This window comes from Dasypus novemcinctus, chromosome 13 (assembly GCF_030445035.2).
Source record: "Dasypus novemcinctus isolate mDasNov1 chromosome 13, mDasNov1.1.hap2, whole genome shotgun sequence".
NCBI classification, from domain to species: domain Eukaryota; kingdom Metazoa; phylum Chordata; class Mammalia; order Cingulata; family Dasypodidae; genus Dasypus; species Dasypus novemcinctus.
This window is the reverse complement of record NC_080685.1, coordinates 111,671,305-111,695,595: the sequence shown is the minus strand read 5'-3', so window position 1 is coordinate 111,695,595 and position 24,291 is coordinate 111,671,305. Positions and strand designations below refer to the sequence as shown.

The 24,291-nt window shown below is 39.9% G+C and overlaps 1 protein-coding gene across 9 annotated transcripts in view; it reads left to right on the top strand.

Moving 5' to 3' along the window:
* Nucleotides 1–24,291, top strand: part of NVL (nuclear VCP like) — a 167,025-nt gene that overhangs the window by 54,680 nt on the left and 88,054 nt on the right. For all 9 annotated transcript variants that reach the window (XM_058275271.2, XM_071207756.1, XM_058275279.2 and 6 more), the window contains 7 exons: nucleotides 531–803; nucleotides 3,583–3,715; nucleotides 4,150–4,226; nucleotides 4,771–4,905; nucleotides 7,329–7,430; nucleotides 8,772–8,889; nucleotides 18,553–18,697. In XM_058275271.2, coding sequence (XP_058131254.1) covers nucleotides 531–803; nucleotides 3,583–3,715; nucleotides 4,150–4,226; nucleotides 4,771–4,905; nucleotides 7,329–7,430; nucleotides 8,772–8,889; nucleotides 18,553–18,697 — 983 coding nt within the window. The remainder of the gene's footprint in view (nucleotides 1–530; nucleotides 804–3,582; nucleotides 3,716–4,149; nucleotides 4,227–4,770; nucleotides 4,906–7,328; nucleotides 7,431–8,771; nucleotides 8,890–18,552; nucleotides 18,698–24,291) is intronic.

The following is a 24,291-nucleotide window of genomic DNA, read 5'->3' as shown; positions in this document are numbered from 1 at the left end:
ATCTTCTCCACATCACTGGGGATATATTATTCTATGTGTGTATTCAGTATTTATTGCACTGGATTGTATTGAATAGTCTCAATGCTATAGGTTTAATAAGCCATATTAAACTTTTTTTTTTTTTGCTTTGCTCCTAAGTGTGTCTTATGTAGAGAAGAAAATGTGTGTGTTTAGACTTTGATTAAATTAGTCACACAGTAGCTAGTTATCATAATTTATTTTCTATCTATCAGAGTCTGGGCATGGTAGTATATTTGGTTGCAATTCGAATGAAGAATAATGTGTTAGCCAGCTTTGGTTTTATTTAACTGCCAGTTGTGAATTGGTCCATTAACTTGGAGTGAGGGGTACATTTATTTAGATAGTAAATGTTTGTTATTGAATCACCTTATTGTGGACAGCTATATTTACAGAATATGAATGTGAGAGAAGTTGCAGAAGGCAAAACGTATGTAGAAAATTAATTATACATGAGCAAACCTTCATGAGTACCTATTGAGTAATTTATGCTAAAATCATGTTTATACCAGTCAGCAAATCACATGAACAGCTCCCTGCTCTCCTTATATCGAAAAGGACATCCTGATTCTATTTCAAATATTCCTGAGATGGAGCAAAGAGAAGCCACCACTTCAACATCACAGAAAACTTTCAAAACAGACACCGCTCCTTTGAAGACCTCTACCAACGTTTCTGAAGGAGGATGGTTTATTGACAAAACCCCACGTGGAGAGAGGGAGAGTCTTTTCTTGGACCTTTCAGATGAGAAAAGTAATTATAAGAAGCCAGTATCTGAGATACAGGTATTATTCTAGTGAAATTTTAGCCTCATTGGTGGTAGTACATTACAACCTTTTCCTTGAGTAGTGCATCAAGTAGATACCTGTTTTGTAGAAGACATAACAGCTCTGATGATATACATACAGAATTCAGACACTTCACACCACTTCATTGTTTCCATCCTGGTCCAAGCCTCTGCTGTTTCTTACCTTAAACTATTGAAATAGCCTCCCAAATGGAGTCGTGTCCTTCATTGTTCCCCTAGTTTATTCTTCACACAGCGATATCTTTTTTACAAGTTAAGTCAGATAGCTTTTCATTCTTCTATTTAAAACCCTACAGTAGCTTCCTTCAGCCTGAAAGCCAAAGGTTATACAATGGCCAGTAAAGCCCTGCATGATTTGCTGCCCTGCTACCCTTTTTTTTTTTTTTTAAGATTATTCATGTATTTGTTTCTCCCTATCCCCTCGTTGTTTGTGCTTGCTGTGACTGTTCTTTCTTGGGTCTTTAGGAGGCACCGGGAACTGAACCCAGGACCTCCGATGTGGAAGGGAGGTACCTAATCGCTTGAGCCACCTCTGCTCCGTTCCCTGCTTTGTCGTGGTCTCATTATGTTCTTCTTGTGTCTCTTGTTGTGTCAGCCTGTTGTGTCGGCTTGCCACACCTGCCTGTCACGCCAGCTGGTGGTCTTCTTTCAGAGGTACCGGGAACCGAACCATGGGAGCCCAGTCACTTGAGCCACATCCGATTACCCCTGCTGCCTTTTACTCTTATCTTTTTTTTTATTTTTTTAATTGATTTTGTAATAATATTACATTAAAAATATATATGTGAGGTCCCATTCAACCCCACCCCCCCACCCCACCTCTCCCCCCCCCCCCAGCAACACTCGTTCCCATCATCATGACACATCCATTGGATTTGGTAAGTACATCTTTGGTCACCTCTGCACCTCATACTCTTATCTTCTTAGCCCTCTACCCCTGCCTCCCCACTTTACTTCAGCTCTAGTGGCCTCTTGCATATCTAGAATACACCAAGCATTCTACCTCTTGGGGCATTTGCGCTTTCTACCTGGAACACTCTTTCCTCAGATAGATAGGTGCTTACACTATCACTTCCTCACATCTCTTTTCACATGCCATCCTGAGTTTTATGTAAAATAGCACAGCATTGGACGTGCTCTGTTTCCTACCCTGCACTGTTTTCCTTTTTAGCACTATAATCACCCAACTTAGTATTTAATTGTTCAGTTGTTGTTGTTTTCTTTTACTCTCTTCTTGCCCCACTAGAATGTAAGCTCTTGGAGGGGAGGGGCTTTCTTTACTAATGTGTCCCTAGCTAAAGTCTGTTTCACTCATATTAGTCATTTTATTGAATTTATGCCTAATGAAGTTCCTGAGATGTGTTTACTAATGAGTGTCAAAAATAACTACTTTGGGTATATACAGAGAATTGACAGTTCTAGGAAGAAGGAAGAATTGCTGCTGAAAAAGCAATGGGTTTATTTTTAGTTTAGGGTAATACCTGGAGACTCCTCCATAAATGGATATGATATGAAAACGTATAGAATAAGTAGATACCTTTTCTTTAAAAACTTTAAAAATTGAAATACATAAACACAAAGAAAGGTCCAGTTTGATGAATTATCCACAAAATGAACACATTAGGCACCATTCTTAACTGATTCTTTCTCATGCTGGGCAGAATGAGAGGAGGCTGAGAATAATCTGTGCCATGATGTGGCTCTGCTGTAGGGCTCATTGCACAAGATGCACATGAAACGTGGCTAGTGCAACTGAATAACTCAATTAGTAATTTAATGTTTATTTAAACATGATAATCCAATTATTGGAAAACTTTCAAGTATGCTTGGAATAACTTCTATTTTTGAATCTACTTTTTCAGCTGTAAATTTTACAAAATCTAAATACAAATCATGTATTTCCCATGGGAATGTAGTGTCCAAATTGAGATGCTATAAGTGTAAAATACACATTGGACTTTGTACCCTTTCTAGTAAAAAAGAGTATAAAGTATCTCAAAAATACTTTTTTACATTAACTGTATGTTGAAATGATAATGTTTTGGATAATTCTTTTTACTTTTAAAAATATGGCTACTAGGATATATAAAATTACGCATGTGGTCACATTATATTTCTATTGGACAATACTGTCCTAAGTGGTTTCCAAGTGATTGGGCAAAACCTTTCCCCCTTTTAAACTAATATGCCTTTTCCTAATTTCTTTGCTGTAATCATCCATCCATTGAGGACATTATCATGGTTAGCAGGGTTAAGTAAAGAGCTTGACTCTTCTGTTGAATTGCGCTCTTGTATGGCTCAAAGAGTGGGATACCTAAGCAGCTCTGGAGTAATTTAATTCAGTAGTTTATCAGCTATCAAGTGAACATAAACTGTTTAGAGGGATTAGTGAGAGATAAAAATGTTAATATCCTAACTCCAGCTCAGAAGTCAGTGAGAAGACATAGACAAATGAATAACTTGAATGTAAGGCAGATTATGGTAGCCTGTAATACATTTGCAAATGTAGTAGTCTAGGAGTGTGAAGAGACTAATTTTAAATGAAAGAATATGGAAAAAAAGTTTTTAAATGCTAGGTTTTAAAGTGAGCATTAAGTTATGGGGAAGAAGGATATTCCCAGCAGAGACCAACCTTGAGCAAAAAGGTTGGGAATAGCTAGCAGCTTTGCCAGGGCAGCTTACCTTGAAAAACATTTATTGGCATGTTTGAAAATGCTTTATATATTTTGGTATATTTACATATCTTTTCTCTCCAGGATTCAAAAGAGTCTTCTCTTCTGGAGAATGAAAAAAAAGGGAAAGACAAGCTAAAGAGCAAAGGAAGTAAGAGGAAGAAAGAAAATCTTCAGGACGTAGATGGAGAAATAGAAACTGTCTTGCAAAAGAAAGGTGAGATGTAGCCTTAACAGTTGGTGGTGGCCATGTTGCTTTGAGGGAAGGAATCACTCTGTTCCAAGCTATTTTGCTTGGGGGACCCTCTTGGTGCAGAGACTCTCATAACAAAATATGTCCATATCTAATGGGTCTTTGTTCCTTAAAAATTATTAAATTCAATTGTGAGTTACTGCTAAATCACTAATAATTTTACTGTTTTTTTTAAGGAGGTACCAGAAATTGAACCCAGGACCTTATACATGGAAAGCAGGTGCTCAACCACTGAACTACATCCACTCCCCAATGAGAGTTGGTTTTTTCATTTGTCTGTTTTTGTTTTTAGGAGGTACTGGGCATCAGACTGGGGACTTTGTGCATTGGAAGCATGTATTAATACATCCACTCCCCTGACTGCTAATCTTTTCATCTCTTCTCTCTCTGCATTGCAGCTAAAGCCAGGGGACTAGAATTGCAAATTTCTAGTGTGAAGTTTGAAGATGTTGGAGGCAGTGATGTGACACTAAAGGTTAGTTACAGTGCAGAATTCTCCTCAGATGGATAGCTTTGCTAACTAGGTATGTGAGCAAAACCTACCTCTTTCTTTTAAATGTTAGTTGAATGTAGAAAGGGAGACTGGAAAAGTGAGAAGGGCAAAACTACCTGTACTTTCCAGGTTATTGAGGGGTAGAAGCTACTATCTTTTCCTCTTCCACAATTTTAATTACAGTGTACTAAGGTAAATCAGTAATATTATATTAATAGGACCAGTAATAATGGTTATTATTCATTTTCACTGTCTCTTCTGTTACAGTTGCCATGCTAGTTCCTTTTCAATGTATCTGCAAGGTAAATAGTATTACAGCTTAGGAAATGGAAGCTCAGAAAGGTTAAGTGACTTGCCTGAAATCACACAGTTGGTAACAGAGCTGGGATTCAAACTAAGGTCTGACCTGAAAGCATATATTCTCTCTACTGTGTTTTGCTGCCTCAGAGAATAGGACCATTAATTCCACTTTGGTTATTTCCGTCTTGGGCTGTGAAAGACATGTTTCCCTCTTATTCCCTGCCAGGAGATCTGCAAGATGCTCGTACACATGCGTCACCCGGAGGTGTACCGGCACCTGGGCGCCGTGCCCCCTCGTGGAGTCCTCCTTCACGGGCCCCCAGGCTGTGGGAAGACCCTGCTCGCACACGCGATTGCCGGGGTGAGGCATGTGGACCCTTGTCTGCTTTTGTTATTTTTATTGCTGTTTGTTTGTTTTTGTTTAGTCTCTTTGGTCATCTTAAACTAGATCTGGCATTCCTCAGGAGGAGAATATGGCTGTTAAGAACTGATCCCCTCTTCAATTTTCATCTCTTTTATGCTGCTATTTGTGGTTTTGTTTTTTTCCCAAATGTATACAGTTGTTTACATGGCAGGGTTTGGGTGGGAAGCAGAAGAATATAGCAGCAGACCATCCTTTTTGCAATTACATAAACTAAAGGAAATAGTTCTGTATCCACCTTACTAAGAGATACATTAGCAATAAAAGTTTATTTTTTATATTTGACACTTAAATTTATCAAAATGCTTAACATATTCGTACTTTTGATCATTTGTGTATTAAAAAAGACGTTCCTTCTTTTTGCAAATTGGCTCTGCTTTGCCTGGTGGTCTCCTTCAGAGCTTAGCCCTCCTGTCACCATCAGCCCAAGGGAAACGGGAAGTGCAGGGTCCACTCTTGTCTGTCTGAGCCTGTGTGGAGCTAGAGCCATGGAGCCTGCTGCTTCTCCTGGGCTTGTGCCTCTGGAGGCCTTAGGAATTCCCCGACAGTCGACGGGTCGGGGTGAGCACTCCCTCTCCTCCTGCTCCCTTTCTGGGTGCTTTCCCAAGAGACTCCGTGTAGGTAGTCCTTTGCACCTTCCCTGTCAATTGAGTCTCTGTCTCGCTGTCTCAACCGTCTGCAAGGGGCTTCTCTGCCCTGAGGACAAACTCTGGGAAGGCGAGCCTGAGACAAGGTTCTAGGCTCACTCTCTCACACTTGCGCCCACCCAGTAGACTGGCCCTGACACACATGCACCCCACTATGCGCAGGGGCCGCTCTGCTCCCTCTGGAAAAGGACCAGGGACCCACAATGGGGAAGCGCAAGCTGGCTCCCCACTGCATTGTGGAGGGCTGGAGAGGGCCAGCAAAGGCCACAGGAGCTCCTTGTACGGCTTCTGAAGCTTGAGCAAGCCCAGTTAATATGTCCCTTTAACTGTTCTCCACTATTTAGAGGAAGACCACTGTCTTTAAGACTCCCTATACAGCATATACAGTGAACTCTGTTGTAAATGGTGGCCTGTAGTTAATAAGCACCTATGAAAGTGTTCTTTCATGAACTCTAACAAATGTCCCACCCTAACACAAGGTGTTAATAATAGGGTGGTATATGGGAACTCTCTATTTTATGCATGAGTTTTCTCTAAAACAAAAGCTGCTGTAATTTTTTTTAAATCCTTTTTTTGATACATAGTTTATTTTTTAGTTCTCTTAATATTTCCCTTTAAACCAGTGGTTCGTAAACTAAGGATTGAATTTTTTTGGTAGAGCTAAATTTATTTAAAATTTCAATTCAGAGTCATGTTTATATACTTTTTAGTGTTAAAATGACCTTTCTTTCTAAAATGGTGATAATAGAGACTAACTTGGCAAAATATAAAGTAAGCATTTTTATTTTAGCTCATCATATTTTCCAGAAATTGTATCAAATCAGATGGTGAAATATAAAATGTCCAATAACTTCATTTGGAAGAACAGCATACTATACCAGTCATTAATAGACTAATACTCTAAGAAAAAAAATTTTTTTACAGGGGAACTTGATGGGTTTGCCTCATTTATTCATTTGTTAAATAGATCTTTATTGTGTGACTGCCATGTGCCCGATATTGGGGTATAGTGGTAGGTACAACAAACCCACTTCTTATCTTTTAGTTTTCGGTATAATATGAGAGACAGATGTTAGTTATACACATCAATACTGTACACAGTTACAATTGTAGTAAGTAGAAGACAGATAAAGTACAGAGTGCTGTGTGGTGAGTAGTTGGGATACTCAAGTTAGATTTTGAAACCATGGGTGGTATGGCTGAAGAAGTGAAATTTTAGGGTAGTCAGAAGAATGAGTAGGAATTAACCAGGCTTGTTGCCTTTTGTACTGTTGGGACTGTAGTAGTTTCTCCTTGCCTGCCTCCTCTGACTAGTAACCTGCTGCTCTCTAGGTAAGGGTGGAGAAATGTTAGTAGGGTGTGTGAGGGACAACTGGGTTGCAACCCCTGCTGCTTCCTGTCCAGCAGATAACTAACAGGTCAGATTTGTTTGTGCTCACTTTTAAGAAGAGGAATTCAAGACCCGTTATTCAGAAAAGATAGAGTTTTGTGGTGACATCTGTCAAGTAAAGAGAGGTAGAAGGTATCCAGTTAATGTGTTTGAATAAAACCCTAGATTGGTAAATAATATTTTTCATTGACCCAAAACAAAAAGTTAAAGTTCTTCAGAAAATGAGCTTTTTAAAAAATGTAATTTATAGGAGGGGATCAGATATGGGAAAAGTAAGGAACTTATTATTTGAAAATTTAACCAATTTTTTATATATTTGTACATAGGAACTTGACTTGCCAATTCTCAAAGTAGCTGCTACAGAAATTGTGTCTGGAGTATCTGGAGAATCTGAACAGAAGCTAAGAGAACTTTTTGAGCAAGCTGTGGTGAGTCACATAATTATTCTAATGTTAGGTAGTCAGATGATGTAGGATTGTATTAAAGATCCTGTTTTCTGTTAACCCATTCACTTGACCATTCTTTTGCAGTCATGCTAATTTGCTGTGCATAACAGGTAAATATTTTAAATAGCTTTGATGATACAGACTCTTGAAAAATAATCTACTGAATCTGAAATCAAATAAAAATATAATTGTTTAGAACTTCTATGCTTTCATACCCAGTAGTCATATATTGAAAATACATTAGCTTTGTGATATTTTTATTCACATTTACTTTCCTCAGCTTAGGCTAGAACAATATTGTGAAGTAAACTATAGAAATGCCAAGATAAATTTTTCTCATTGCGTGATTGAAGTTGTAAAAAGAAAACTCTGTTACAAGATAAATTAAGATTGGATTTTATCCTAATTGGAATTAATGCTATTAAAATTAAATTTAAGAATGTCCCAGGAAGGTGATGTTTGTGTGCAATTAAAAGGTCTGTGTTCAGTATCCTGTAATGGTTAAATGTCTGTTTTGGTCAAACAGCTAAATGGTTAACCAATGGTTAAATGGTTCAAGTCGCAAAGGCTGTGCCACTATGTATTAATTATATGATTCTGAACATGAGACTTAACTACTTTAACCCTCAGTTCCTTGCTAAGAACTTGGATAGTAATAATAACCAAATCTCATGGGGTTGTCAGGAGGATTAAATGACAGGATTTGGTGTTGGCGCTTAAATATTAGCTATTGTCTTATGCACATTTTAGCAGTCACTTTTCGTGACTGTAGTTAATTTTGTCATTATTTGCAACTAAACACATGGTGGCTGATGATCATGGCCAATAAAGCTACTAGATGGTGAGATGAAATTAGAAGAGAAATTGTATTTTAGCAGTAATGAAGAGTCCTCTTGCTGTACATGCCAATTTAACATTTTGGAAAACAGGTAACACCTGAAAGAGTTGAACTGTTTTGCACATTGCCCTTCCCATCCTTTCCATACATCTTCCTTATGCTGCTCACACTGTTTTTCAATTTATGTCCTCTTTGATTTCTTTCAGTAGTTTTTAGAATTTTAACTGTACAATTTTTTTTTTTACATCTTGGTTAAATTTATTCCTAGATATTTTATTCTTTTAGATTCTTTTAAAATTGGAATTGTTTTATTAATTTCCACTTTGGATTCTTCATTGCTGGTGATTGATCCTTGAATTTTAAGATTTTAAAACAAATATGTTAAAAACAAAAACAAAAACAAAACACCAAATGTATATGCTTAAGTCTGTTGCAGTATAGGGAATATATTTATGATTGTTTTGTTGTGATGTTCTCATTTCTAGTCAAATGCTCCTTGCATCCTTTTTATCGATGAAATTGATGCCATTACTCCAAAAAGAGAAGTTGCTTCAAAAGATATGGAACGAAGAATTGTGGCCCAGCTTCTAACCTGCATGGATGGTCAGTTTAAAATAATGAATTCATTCTAAGATAATAAGTTCTTTGTTTTGTTTTATTATTATTTTTCTCTTTTTTTAAGAAGGTACAGGAGATTGAAGTGCCTCATGTGTACAAAGCAGGTGCTTAACCACTGAGCGACACCCTCTTCCCAGTAGTTTTCTTAATAGTGTAAGTAATACATGAAAATAATCTAAAGCCATCAAAAAGAGTAAAACTTAGTGAAAAACAGAAGTCTTTTTCATAAGCCTTTACCACCATTAGGTTTTGGAGTTTATCTCACAGTTACGTTTTTGGTATTTACATACCTATGTATGTATACGAACACATTCTTTTACTTTTGACCCCAGTGAGATTATACCATACAAATTGTTCTACAGCTTGCTATATGTACCTTAACAATGTTTTGAAAATGTTGTCATTGTAATGCATTTAGATTTGCCTCTTTTTACCTGCTACATGGTATTCTGTAAAATAGGTTTACCATATTGTGTTTGTTTTCCCATTTTGGTAGGTGTTTAAGTTGTTTTCAATGTTTTACTTTACAACAAGGTACAGGGAACATCCCTTTTAGTCTCTTTTTTAATTTAATTTAATTTTTTTAATCTTTATTGTCACTTTTTAAAAAAGATGTATAGATCACAAAAATGTTATATTAAAAAATATAAGAAGTTCCCATATATCTCACTCCCCGACTCCATCCCTACTTCTCCCACATCAGCAACCTCTTTCATCAGTGTGGCACATGCATTGCATTTGATGAATACATTTTGGAGCACTGCTATACAGCATGGATTATAGTTTACATTGTAGTTTTCACTCTCTCCCAGTCCATTCAGTGGGTTATGGCAGAATATATAATGTCCAGCATCTGTCCCTGCAATATCATTTAGGACAACTCCCAAGTCCCCAAAATTCCCCCACATCACATCTCTTCTTGCCTCTCCCTACCCTCAGCAACTACCATGGCCACTTTCTCCACATCAATGCTACAATTTCTTCCATAGCTAGTCACAACAGTTCTATAGTAGAATATCAGTAAGTCCACTCTAAACCATATTTTATTCCTCTATGCTGAGAAACCTGGGATGGCAATGTCCGCTCCACCTCTAAACCGAGAGTGGACTTAGATCCCACATGGATGATGGATGGGATTCTCCTGCCTGCAGTTGTAGATTCTCTTGTTTTCCTGGTATGGTGGTTGACCATCCTCACCTCCCTTTTAGCCAACCTGGGTAAGTCCAACAAACTGGACAGTATGTGTTGCAACTCTGCTGAGGCTCAGGGTGTAGCTGGCATATGGCCAGTCTAGAGATTCAAATCTCCTGAGCATATACCAACCCCATTGCCAATCACATGTTCAGTAAAAGTGACAGAAGAGTCATGTGTAGAGAGGTCACTCCCAACTTCATCATACTCAGTAGCAAAAATTCCAAAGTAGGGCCCACTGGCAAGGCACTGAACTCCAGAGCCACCTACAATGACTGTAGGACCTGTGTGTCTCCTTAACCCTCAAGAGCACCATTCCCTAGGGTTGTATCTATTTTGGCTGTCTCTGACATCCTGCTGAGATGTGCGTAAGTGCACCTCCTCTGCTGACCTCCCGACTCATTTTGAAGTCTCTTAGCCTTATAAACTCATTTGTCTTTACCATTTCCCCTTTTTATTCAAAGTCTTTTTCTAGTTGCATCACCAGCTGGTGCTTGGTAGTAATCCCTCGATGCCAGGGAGGCTCATTCCTGGGAGTCATGTCCCATGCTAGGGGGAAGGTAATGCTGAGTTTGGGTTAGAGAGTGGCTACATTTGAGCACCATGGAGACTCCGAGGCGGTAACTCTTAGGCACCCTACAACTCTAGGCCTAGTGGAAATTTCAAGCGCAGTCTCATAAGTATAGTCATCAATATCAAGGGCCCACCATTGGACCATTCTTCTTGACTGGTCTTTGCCCTTGTACTTGGGGGATTGTTGCTGCTCCATTGGGGAGTGCAACTGAGTTCCCCAAAATGGGAACTCAGCACTCCCTCAGTTATTGTGTGAAACTCTACCCACTATGTCAATACCCAGCGAACATCTGAACAAATCTATGTACCCTATATGCGTGCCCTGGAGAACTCCCTTCCACCCATGCATCCCCCATCAATGACACCTCACAACAGTGCTCCTCCTCTGCCATAGTTGAACCCCTCTGTGATCCAAAACTTCTTAAAAAATGATCCTTAATATATTGCCAAATTCAATTAATAGGAAAATGAAATAGTAATGGAAGGTTTAAAGATTAAAATAGAATAGGTAATAATTTAGAAAAAGTAAAATAAACTAAAAAATAAATTTGGTATTAAAAAAATGAAAAATAAATAAAAATTTTTTTTGACATTTTGCCTTTCATCACTGTAATAGGTTTTGCCCTGTATGTACAGTGGCAAGACAGTCTCTTCCATTTCTTCTTCAATGTCTGCATTCTTTTTTTTCTTTTGGTCTTCCAAAAATTTTTAGGTATAGTAAAGTCACATAGGATATAGAGGATTCCCAAATACCCAAAATCAAACACTTTTCCCCCTTCCCCAGCAATGATCTTTTTATATGTGGATGTTATATTTGCTACAACTAATGTGCAGATATTGAAATATAGCTACAAACCATGGTTCCATTATGGTTTACCTTATGGCTTACATATTAGACTGTACTCTTTTATAAATTTTTGGTTACATTATGGTTTACTTTATGGTTTACATTTTAGACTATATATTTTAGTAAATTTTTGGTGAAATTTGACATGGCCTTTATCTGTCATTGCTTGATCATGCAGAATACTTCCAACAGCACCCTAGTTACCTCCCTTCCATCTATTCTTTTCCTCTCCCCCCCCCCCCCCCGCTTTGGGGCCCACAGTGACAACCAAGCTTCACTGCTTGAAGGACAAGATTCATAGATACTTGCAACAATGCTGAGGGCTTGACAGACTAGTCTGTCCTACCCCATTGGGAGCCACCCGTGCTCGAGAGAGACACCCTCCCCTCTATTTGAGAACATCAGGCCTCCCCGGGATGTGGATATAACACCTTCCCAGTCATTGTATGGGTCTCCACCCACTAATATAACACATTATGACAAGATGAGCACTCAAACACTCCCTAGAAGCCTGCCCCAGGTGCACCCTGTGCCAGATGCCCCCTGTCAAACGTGTTAAACCAGTAACCCTTCCTTATTATATTTTCTAAAGAGTTTTCTCAACATTATAGTTTCAGCTACATACTTGACAATCTCCCATGTTCACTTGCTCCCCGCCAACCCTCCCCCCATTTCCTTGGACCATCTGATCCATCCTCCTAACCCAAGCCCCCCTCAAGCCTGTAAAGCCCAACCCAATAGTATCCCTATGCCCTGTCTTATCCCTTTACTGCACAACTGCTTACCTCCACTTTATAGATTGCGCCCATGTGGACGTTGGCTCACCTTTCTCTCGTCCCCTATTTCCTATAAGCCTATCTTCCCAGTCTCTAGCTCTCTGAGACAGCTTGATTGCTTAATTCATATCAGAGAGGTCATATAGTATTTGTCTGACAATGTCTGGTTTGTTTCACTCAACATAAGGTCCTTAAGATTCATGCATGTTAGCCCATGTGTTATTACTGTATTCCTTCTTACAGCTGAGTAGTGTTCCATTGTATGTATATACCACTTTTTTTTTTTAAAAAAGATTTATTTATTTAATTTCCCCCCCTCCCCTGGTTGTCTGTTCTTGGTGTCTATTTGCTGCGTCTTGTTTCTTTGTCCGCTTCTGTTGTCGTCAGCAGCTCGGGAAGTGTGGGCGGCGCCATTCCTGGGCAGGCTGCTCTTTCTTTTCACGCTGGGCGGCTTTCCTCACAGGCGCACTCCTTGCGTGTGGGGCTCCCCCACGCGGGGGACACCCTTGCGTGGCACGGCACTCCTTGCGTGCATCAGCACTGCACGTATACCACATTTTTTATATCCATTCATCTGTTGATGGGCATTTGGGTTGATTCCAGCTTGGCAGCAGTGAATAATGCCTCTGTGAACATTGGTGTGCATATATCGGTTTGTGTCCTTGTTTTCGGTTCTTCTGGGTATATACCCAGCAGTGGAATTGCTGGGTCATGTGGCAAATCTATAGTTAGTTTTTTGTGGAACTGCCAAACTTTCCACAATGGCTGGATCCTTCTCCATTCCCATCAGCAGTGGATGAAGGTTCCCATTCCTCCACATTCTCTCCAACACTTGTAGTCTTCTGTGTTTTTTAATAGCCGCCACTCTAATAGATATAAGGTGGTATATCATTGTAGTTTTGATTCGCATTTCCCTAATAGCTAATGATTTCGAGCATTTTTTCATGTGCTTTTTAGAGATGCGTATTTCTTCTTTGGAGAAGTGTCTGTTCAAATCTCTTGCCCATTTTTTAAATGGGTTGTTTGTCTTTTTATTTTCGAGATATAAGATTTCCTTATATATGCTGGATATTAGGCTCCTGTCAGATATATGGTTAGTAAATATTTTCTTCCATTGGATAGGGTGTCTTTTCACTTTCTTGATGAACTCCTTTGAGGTGCGAAAGGCTTTAATTTTGAGGTCTCATTTATCTATTTTTTCTTTAATTACTTGTGCTTTGGGTGTGAAGTTCGTGAAACCACTTCCTATTACGAGGTCCTGTAGATGCTTCCCTACATTGTCTTCCAAGGTGTTTATGGTCTTGGCTCTTATATTTAGATTTTGATCCATCTTGAGTTGAATTTTGTATTAGGTGTGAGATTGTATTCCTTTCTCATTCTTTTGCATAAATATCCAGTTCTCCAAGCACCATTTGTTGAAGAGACTGTTCTCTCCCAGTTGAGTGGGTTTTGTGGCCTTGTCGAATATCAGATGACTGTGTATGCGAGGATCTATATCAGTTTGGTTCCATTGGTCAGTATGTCTCTCATTGTGCCAGTACCATGCCGTTTTAACCACTGTAGTTTTGTAGAATGTTTTAAAGTCAGGTAGTGTGATTCCTCCGATTTCATTTTTCTTTTTCAATATGTCTTTGCCTATTTGGGGCCTCTTTCCCTTCCAAATAAATTTAATAGTTTTTCCAATTTATTAAAAAATGCTGTGTTGATTTTTATTGGGACTGCATTAAATCTATAGATCAGTTTGGGTAGGATTGATATCTTAATGATATATTTAGTTTTCCTATCCATGAATAGGGAATATTTTTCCATTTATTTAAGTCTTCTTCAATTTTCTTTAATAGTGTTGTATAGTTTTCTGAGTATAAGTCTTTTACATCTTCAGTTAAATTTATTCTTAAGTATTTGGTTTTTAAATTTTCTATTATAAATGGTATTTTTTCCCTTGATTCCCTCCTCAGATTGCTTATTATTGGTGTATAGAAATGCTACTGATTTTTGCACATTGATCTTATAACCTGTGACTTTATTGAACTTATTTATAAGTTCTAGAAGCTTTGTTGTAGATTTCTCAGGGCTTTCTGTGCATAGGATCATGTCGGCTACAAATAGTGAAATTTTGACTTCTTCCTTTCCATTTGCATGCCTTTTATATCTGTTTCTTAACTCGGTGCTCTAGCAAATACTTCTAAGACAATGTTAAATAGGAGGGGTGATAGTGGGCATCCTTGTCTTGTTCCTGATCTTAGAGAGAAAGGTTTTAGGATTTCACCATTGTTAATCATGTTAGCTGAGTTTATGATGTTAGTAAGTTTTTCATATATACCCTTTATCATGTTCAGAAAGTTTCCTTCTATTCCTATCTTTTGCAGTGCTTTTATGAAGAAAGGGTGCTGTATTTTGTCAAATGCTTTTTCTGCATCTGTAGATATGACCATGTGGGTTGTGGTTTTTTTTTCATCTGTTTATGTGATGTATTACATTGATTTTCTTGTGTTGAACCATCCTTGCATGCCAGGGATGACACCCACTTGGTTATGGTGTATAATTTGTTTGATGTGTTGTTGAATACGATTAGCAAGTATTTGTTAAGTATTTTAGTATCTAGGTTCATTAGAGAGATTGGTCTGTAATTTTCCTTTCTTGTGGTGTCTTTGTTTGGCTTTGGTATTCGGGTAATGCTGGCATAATAGAATGAATTAGCAATGTTCCTTTTATTTCAAGTTTTTGGAAGAGTCTAAGCAAGATTGGTGTTAGTTCTCTCCAGAATGTTTAGTAGAATTCACCTGTGCAGCCATCTGGCCCAGGGTTCTTCTTAGTTGGGAGATTTTTAATGACTGATTCTCTCTCTTTACTTGTGATTGGTTTGTTGTGATTATCAGTTTCTTCTCTCATCAATGTAGGCGGCTTATGTGTTTCTAGGAATTTGTCCATTTCCTCTAAATTGTCCTTCTTTTTGTCATACAGTTTTTCAAAATACCCTCTTATGATAGTCTTTATTTCTGTGGGGTCAGTGGTAATATCCCCTTTCTCATTTCTTTTGTGTATTTGCATCTTCACTCTTTTTTTTCCTTCTTAGTCTAGCTAAGGGTTTGTCAATTTTATTGTTCTTTTCAAAGAACCATCTCTTTTATTTTTCTAGTGGTTTCTTGTTTTCTATTTCATTTACTTCTGCTCTGATCTTTGTTTTTCCTTTCTTTCTTTCTTCCTTTGAGGTTAGTTTGTTGTTTTTTTTTTACTAATTCCTCCAAGTGTGAAATTAGGTCTTCAATTTGAGCTCTTCTTTTTTGATATACGAATTTATGGCTATGATTTTCCTTCTCAGTACAAAGACCCCATAAGTACTGTCAGTACTGATTTTGGAGTTAAAAGTAAATTTTAGTGAATAAGTGAATTTCAAGATACAGAATCCACAAATAATGAGGATAGATTGCATGTTCTTTAGTCAACCAGGTGTCTTCAAAGGCTTTTCTGATAAGATTCGTGCTTTGGAAAGAATTTCAATGCTAATTTTGAAGATGAAGAGGAATAAGAAAAAAATTATTTTGTGATTTGATTACAGTAAGCAGCTGAGAGATGAGTGTAGTGAGGCAGGAATGGAGTAAAAAGGAAAAACCCAACATAAGGAAAAATTTCTATGTGAAATCAAAAGCACTAAGCAAATGACTAGATTGGAAGGGTGAGGAAGAAAGAAGAGATGAAGATGACTCAGTTTGGATGACAAGATGGGAGGAGATGCTGTTAACTAAAAGAAGATTACAGAAAGAGATGAGGTGGAAGTGGAAGGAGACAAATGAGAAAGTAAATTAAGCTTTGGACATATTGAATTTGATCTGCCTATGGGATAGTCGGGTAGGAGTAACTGACAGGCAGTTGGCAATATAGGTTTGAAGCTTATCAGAAATCAAGGTTACAGAAGTACATTTGAGAGTTTTTAGTAAAGAGCTGAGTATGAGATATGTGGGGACTGGGTAAGGGAAGAAGAAAAGACCAAGAGCAAAATCATACGGAATATCTTTGTTTAAGGATGGATAGAGGGAAGTGGATGTGGCTCAGGTGAGTGGGCTTCGACCTACCACATGGGAGATCCCGGATTTGGTTCCTGGTGCCTCCTGAAGAAGGCGAGTTGGCACAGTGGGTGGGTGCCACTTCAAATGTTCTTTTTTTCTTCTTTGTTCTAAGTAAAATCATATGAAAGATAAAAATCAGACTTCAGGTAGGATCAGTCACTCACGATTTGTCAGTAACTTCAAAAAAAGTCCCAATCTTTTTCAGTCTCTTCTAGAGAATGGTTTTATAGTGTTAAATAGAAGGTATAGTAACCAAAAGTTACTGGAAAACCTAAGGGGAAGAATAGATGCATCTACAATTAGAGTGGGGAACTTCAATACACTATCATCACCATTAGACAGAACATCTCAGATTTATTTTTATTTCTTTATCCCCTCCCCTTGTTTGCGGTCACTGTCTACTCTCTGTGTCCATTCGTGGTGTGCTCTCTGTGTCTGCTCATCTTCTCTATAGGAGGCACTGGGAACCGAACCTAGGACCTTTTATGTGGAAGAGAAGCAGTCAATCACCTGAGCCACCTCAGCTCCCTGGTTTGTTGTGTCTCTCATTGTCTTTCTTCTTTGTGTTTCTTTTTTTGCGTCATCTTGTTGCGTTAGCTCACTGCGCCTACCCACCGTGCCAGCTGCTTATTGTAATCAAATCACAAAATAATTTTTTTCTTATTCCTCTTCACTCCATCTTTAAAATTAGCATTGAAATTCTTTCCAAAACATAAATCTTATCAGAAAAGCCTTTGAAGACATCTGGTTGATTAAAGAACATGCAATCGATCCTCATTATTTGTGGATTCTGTATCTTGAAATACACTTATTGACTAAAATTTATTTGTAACTCCAGAGTCAGTACTGACAGTGCTTATTGGGTCATTTGCAGACTTGCATAGAGTGGTGAAAAATTAGTTGCCCAGTATGCACATTCTCAGCTGAGGCATGCTCAGCCTTGTTTCAGCTCTCATACTGTCAACAAGTGTTCTTTTTGCAGTATGGTTTGTGCCACGTTCTTTGCATTTTTGTGCTGTTTGCCGGTGATTTCACTGTTTAAAAAGGTCCCTTCCCCCACGCATCTCCCCAAAAAGCAAAAAGGTCCCAGGCATAGTGCTTGGTGCTGGCTAGTGTTCCTAAGCTCAAGAAGGCTTTCTGTGCCTTCAAGTGAAAATTCCTGTGTTTGATAAGCTTTGATCAGGCCTGAGTTAACAGAGCTGTCAGCTGGAGTTCAACGCCAGTGTGTCAACAGCCTGTGTTAAGTAAGGTGCCTTTCAGCAGAAGTGCATGTAAAGCAGTGTTACATGCTGATGGGCTGGTGAAAGCAGTGTGACCTGAGGCTCACAGGAACCTAACCCTGGATTGCCCCTAGGAGCGGTGGCTCACTGTTCACTAGTTCATTGTTCACGGAGACTCCATAGAACCTGTTATGACTCCTGTGGGAAGAGAATCGGCTGTGCTGCACACCCCTCAGGCTTGGTGGTTAGAGTACTTACTAGCATCTTACTACTTTTTTACTGTGAGGGAGTGTAACCCCAGACTCCCTGATGCTTAGTCCTGGTTCATTTGAAAGAAATAGTACTTATGAAAGGTAAACTTAGGCCCTGAATTCTGTCTGTTACTAAAAATCTACTTTTAGAAACAGCCAGAGCAGCTGTACCCCTATCCCAAGTTAACGCTGTCAGCTTAGCTTGAGGCATGTCTACTGTGTCTTTGCGGCAGTCCTTGTGGTCGACTGCTCACTGTGCCTAAATGCATGATGCATGGTCATAGTTCTGTGCTTTCACTCTTACTGTTCCTTTCATCTAGAATTTCATTAACCTATTTATCTGCTTATTAAAATCTATTCACCCTTCAAGACTTCTCTGAAATGTTATCTCCTTCATGAAATGTCCCCAGAGTCATCAAAATTCATATCTTCCATTGTATTACTGGTGCTTTATTTATTCCTATTATTATACTTCACACAATTTGTCTTATACCCTGTTTTCTTAACACTTCTCTATAGGTTGTGAACTGCTTGAGAATAAAGGTTGTATTTTCTCCTCAGCACACCTTTCACACATTAAACATTTCATAGACACGTTACTGTATGTGCTGTCAAAACATGTTAGTACTTTAGCGCTCGCCGTTTAAATGATTCCTGGAGTATTGTTGTCCGCCGTGTCGAAGTGCCTTGCTCAGCACTCATCCTCTGTCGGGTCCTTCCTAGATCTGAATAACTTGGCTGCTGCAGCTCGGGTCCTGGTCATTGGAGCTACGAACCGACCAGACTCCCTGGACCCTGCTTTGAGACGTGCAGGAAGGTTTGACCGAGAAATATGCCTAGGCATCCCAGATGAAGCATCCAGGGAAAGGTATGTTCTTAGGGAATGAATTTTTTATGTCACTAAGTCATCTGAACTAAATGAACATGAACATTGAGAAATACCATGTCTCTCTAACGTTCTTTTTGATCCAGTGAAATTGATTTGGAAAGGAAAAACCCACATTAAATTAATGCTTAAGAAAGCAGTTGATTAATCAAAAGAAGAGTACTTCTAGGAGTTGTTTGGGTTGTTTTCTCAGTAATGATGATAGACTTAGGTATCCACACTCATTTGTCTGGTCTTATTAACAATGGCTTGGAATTTTTAGTTGACTGACCAGCTTAAGAATAGTGTCATAAGAATAATGGCATAGAGCAGAACCAGCTGGTCTGTGTGTGAGTTAAATATGAGAACGATACCTTGACCTATTGCATTAACCTGCCCAAGACCACAGATCCCACAACAAATAATGAAATGGCAGCCAGTGTGCTGAAAGATACCCGTGTTTGCTGTAGGTTCAGCCTTTCCTAGGAATTGAAGTTGAATATGTGCAGAGTAAAGATACCTCATACAATACTTGTGTAACCAGAAATATCTCACAGAGCACTGTAGAAATTTTGTAAAGAAGTGTTCTGAGAGGGCTGGAGAAGAGACTTCACGAATTGCAGGAAATGAAGTGATCAGAAAACACTGTGGGTAGGAGAAAGGAGGGACCGTGACAATCTTCCTTTCTTCTGCACTTGATGTGCCTTTACTTTTTGATTATTTGGCATTTTCTTCTTCAGCTATTGTGTCCATAGTGAGGAATGTAAAGAATGGTTAGTCCCTGTTTTCAAGGTGTTTACAATACGGTAAAAGAGAAATACAGTCTGTGTCCTTTAAACATGAAATAATAAATCAGACCATTTTAATTGATAGCCAAACCTAATGGCAGAGTTATAAACACTAGAGTTCATCATCCCTGCTCGATGAAAGCTTGACCATCTCTCCAGTATTACATCACCGACAACGGTCTAAGGGACTTTGTTTCTTACGGTTATTCTTTTCCTCTAAATTTCTCTTTTGGAAACTTTCAAACCTGAAGAAAAGTTAGATCTATTTTACAATAAATATCTATATTCCCTTAAGCTAAGCTCATTTGCTAACATTTTGCCATGCTTTCTTCCACTCTCTTTCTCTAAGAACATCAATATATTATATTTGTTTTTGCATATGTGAAATATGTGTATATATTTTGCCAACCATTTTTTAAAAAGTTGAAGAACTCATGACACTTTAACCCTAAGGACTTCCCTTATATAAGAAAGTTAACCCAACACTGACTTAATAATGAATATCCAAATCTTGATTCCCAGTTTTCCTAAAATGTCCTTTTAGCTATTTCTTGTTTGTTTGTATTTTGTTATTTGTTTTACCAAGATCCCATCAAGGTTCACACCCACAGTTTAGTTGATATGTTCCTTTAATCTTCTTCAGTCTGCCTTTTTTTGGTGGAGGAAATGCTTTCATGACATTCACATTTTGACGTGTCCAGGCTAGGGTTTTTGTGGAATACCTCATATTTTAAATTTATGTGATTACTTCCTCATGATTAATTTCAGTTGACAGGTTTTGGACAAGAGCACTATACAGGCGGTGATGTGTCCTCAGCACCATTTCAGAAAGTTCGTCTTGTCATTTTCTATCATTGTGATATTAAGTTAGATCTCTTGGTTAAAAAATTGGTCAGAGTTTTTTATTACAAAGGTATGTTTTTCCCTTTGTAATTAATAAGTAGTACAACTGGAATTTCTCGCGTATACTGTCCTTTCCGACTGCCTCGTGTCGGTTTGTTTGACCCCTTTTCAGGCTCCGAGGGTAAGTGCTGTAGCGTGCAGGCGTGTGGGCCGGGAGGTCTGAGTGCTGGAGGGCTAGGGCAAGCTCGTTGTCTGAGACAGAGGAGAACTGCATTCTAACTGTGCTTAACACGACTCGGGGAGCAGGGTCTGTGAAACAAGATAACTCCTGAATTTAATTATGAGTAAGATTTTTTTTAAAGGGAAGAGCATTTCTGATTGCGACAAAAGCAGAATGCAGTTTTCTTATTTTATACTTATTTCTAGCTCCGAGTGTAGAAATGAAATAACTATATTATTGCATGCCAGGATTAGAGTTAATTCTAGGATGAGGGAAATTACGTAAATAGAATTAGTGAACAGTGGTATTTATTTTCTTATTTGTAGCTCTTAGGAAGTCATTCGTTAATTCAGGAAATTTTATTTAGGCAGCAGGTTCATGCCAAGGAAGCCCAGGTCCAGGCACTTGAGACCCTGCTGTGCGTAATCAGGGGTGCGGTGAGTAAAAACGGGCACAGACGGGCTCCTCAAGTGCAGCCGGCATGGTCTGGGCTTCCTGAGGAAACTGAGACTTGAAGAATGGCCAGCAATTAACTGACCGCACGATGGCCAGCGGCTTCCAGCAGGGAGCAGGCTGTGCTCAGGCCCTGAGGTGGTTGAGAGCGGAGCGTGTCCCGCGAGGGGAAGGTGAGTAATAGGGCTGGAGGTCAGAGCCTGCTGGAGTAGGATTCAGAAAGGCTAGACAAGTGTTCAGAGGCCGGCTCCCTGGTGCTTTGGTAAGAATTTCAGGCTTATTCTGTGAATGTCAAGAAGCAATTAGGGAAGCGGACTTGGCCCAGTGGTTAGGGCGTCCGGCTACCACATGGGAGGTCCGCGGTTCAAACCCTGGGCCTCCTGACCCGTGTGGAGCTGGCCCATGTGCAGTGCTGATGCGCGCAAGGAGTGCCCTGCCACGCAGGGGTGCCCCCGCATAGGGGAGCCCCACGCGCAAGGAGTGTGCCCCATAAGGAGAGCCGCCCAGCGCGAAAGAAAGTGCAGCCTGCCCAGGAATGGCGCCGCACACACGGAGAGCTGACACAGCAAGATGACACAACAAAGAGAAACACAGATTCCTGTGCCGCTGACAACAACAGAAGTGGACAAAGAAGATGCAGCAAATAGACACAGAGAACAGACAACCGGTGCGGGGGGAGGGGAGAGAAATAATAAATAAATAAATCTTTAAAAAAAAGGCAATTAAAGGTTTAAGCAGGACAGCGATGAAAACAGATGTTTTGTAATGATTACTCTAACTGCAGTGTGAAGAATGGACCACAGGAGTGCAATGTTAGTCCTGGGAGGAGCTATTGTGATATCCAGGGAGAGAGGATGGTGGGTGGACTTAAGGAGGTGAGAATGGAGATAGAGACAACTGGAATAATTTGGAGTAAATATCTAGGAAGTAGAATCAGTAGATCATTTGATTGATAGGATATGTATGTGGGAAGTGGAGGCTGTGAACAAGAAGAAAATATTCCCAAGATTCTGACTTGAGCATCTGTGCAGGTGGTTCCTATGATGGAATGGGAAATATTGGAAAAGAAGCAGATTTTAGAAGGAGCTTTGGGATGGGTGGAGAAAATAAGGCCAGTTAAGTTAGAGGTGTTGCTGTATGTCCAAGGAGAGATGTCAAAACAAGTAGAGATGGCAATTGAGCAAATGAGTCTGGAGCTTTGAGGAGGTAACAGATGTGGGAGTCATCAATTATTTATGGTAATTGAAGTTATGAAAGTAAAAGAGATTGTCTAGAGAGAGTGTGGCACGCAAACACCAGAGCCTGGGACAGGAAAAGCTAACAGGCTACGTGTGTAGAAGCAACCGCCAGGGTTTTAGGTAAATCAAGAGACTGTTGTGTAATGGAAGCCAAGGAAGAGGATGTTTCCAGAATGGGGTGTGAGAGAGAAGGCCAACTACTGGTTATGTTGGTGAGAGGTGGGAGGTGGGGCTGATCAATTGTTTCTGTAGTTTAGCAACCCAGAAGTGTGACAGAGCTGCTTGTATAGAATGATGGGGAAAATCCAGGTTGGAATTTTTGTAAAGTGAATGGAAAGTGAAGACATGAGAGTTGCAGACTTTCACAGGTCATTTAAGGGAAGTTGGGTGATGAAAGAGAGGAAAGAACTGTAGCTACATGAGGCGGGTGGTAGGGTGTCAGTGTTGCTGTTGTTTTAAGAATAGAAGAAACCTGAGCATGTTTAATTGATGGGAAGGAGTAAATGGGAGAAGTGGTTTGGGGTTACAAACCCCACAAAAACATGTTCTTAAACTTAGTCCATTCCTGTGAGCTGGACCTATTGTGAACCAGGGCCTTTTGATGAGGTTACTTTAGATAAGGTGTGGCCCAGCTCAGCCCTTTTTTTTTTAAGATTTATTTTTTATTTATTTCTCTCCCTTTCCCCCCGCCCCCCAGTTGTCTGCTCTCTGTCCATTCGCTGTGTGTTATTCAGTGTCCACTTGGATTCTTGTCAGCAGCACTGGGAATCTGTGTTTGTTTTCTTTGTGTCATCTTGTGTGTCAGCTCTCCGTGTGGGCGGCGCCATTCCTGGGCAGGCTGCACTTTCTTTTGCGCTGGGCGGCTCTCCTTATAGGGCGCACTCCTTGCGTGTGGGGCTTCCCTACACGGAGACACCCCTGCGTGGCAGGGCACTCCTTACGCACATCGGCACTGCACATGGGCCGACTTCCCCACACGGGTCGGGAGTTCCTGGGTTTGAACCCTGGACCTCCCAGGTGGTAGGCGGATGCTCTATCCATTGAACCAAATCCACTTCCTGAGCTCAGTCCTTTTAGTGGAGTCCTTTGTAAACAGAATGAGATTCAGACCCAGAGAGAGAAAGCCAGGGAAGCTAGGAGCTGCAGGTCTGTGGAACCCCAAGAGAAAGGAGAGGCCAGGGGAGGCCCCATGCGCATCAGCACGAGAGGAGCTGGGCCAGGAGCCCGCCCCGGGTGCCAGCCTTTGGAAGAAGGTGTCACCTCGCCGAGGCCTTGATCTGGACTCTCCTTGACTCAGAGCTGCACGCTAATAAGTTCCCGTTCTTTAAGCCACCCCACTCCATGATATTTGCTTGAGCAGCCAGTGAAACTAAAACAGACGAAAAAAACCTACTGAGGTCTAGGAACAGGCGTGTAAGAGTCATTGCACCCCACGGGCAGAAAGCGAGGTGGTTTTTGTGAGTGGTTTGGACGTGTGGAACAGATCCAATGATGATAAGATTCAGGTGTGACGGTGGGAATGGGTGACCTCAGTGAAGTGGAGAAGACTTGGAGTGGAGAGGCAGTGACTAACTTTCAAAACTGTGAGTCCGCGAAGGAAACCACCAGGCATCCCAGCTTGCCACGTCTATCCTTGTATCTTGTTCTAGGTATTTAACATCTACAAGCCTTAGTTTATTTGTCTGTAATACAATAATAACACCTTACCTATAAAATAGTAATAATACCTTCTCTCACAGGCTTCTTGTGAGGACTGAATTACTATACCTAGCACAATGTCTGATGTAAAAGTGTTAAAAAAATGGAAGCTATTGACATTTTTCTAAGCTCTAAAAGCGTTTTAATATGGGCAGAATTTAATGAACAGAGAGAGGAAGGGACCTAATACAATTGTTCCAGTTTCTCATCCACTCCAAAATTTAGTGGTCTAAAAGCAGTAATCCCTTTACTGTCTTTCACAATTTCTGCGGGTCAAGAATTGAGAAATGTCGGTTACGCGATGTGACTGTGGAGCTGGGATTGCAGGGATGCAGGAGCTGGAGCTCGATCTCCAGG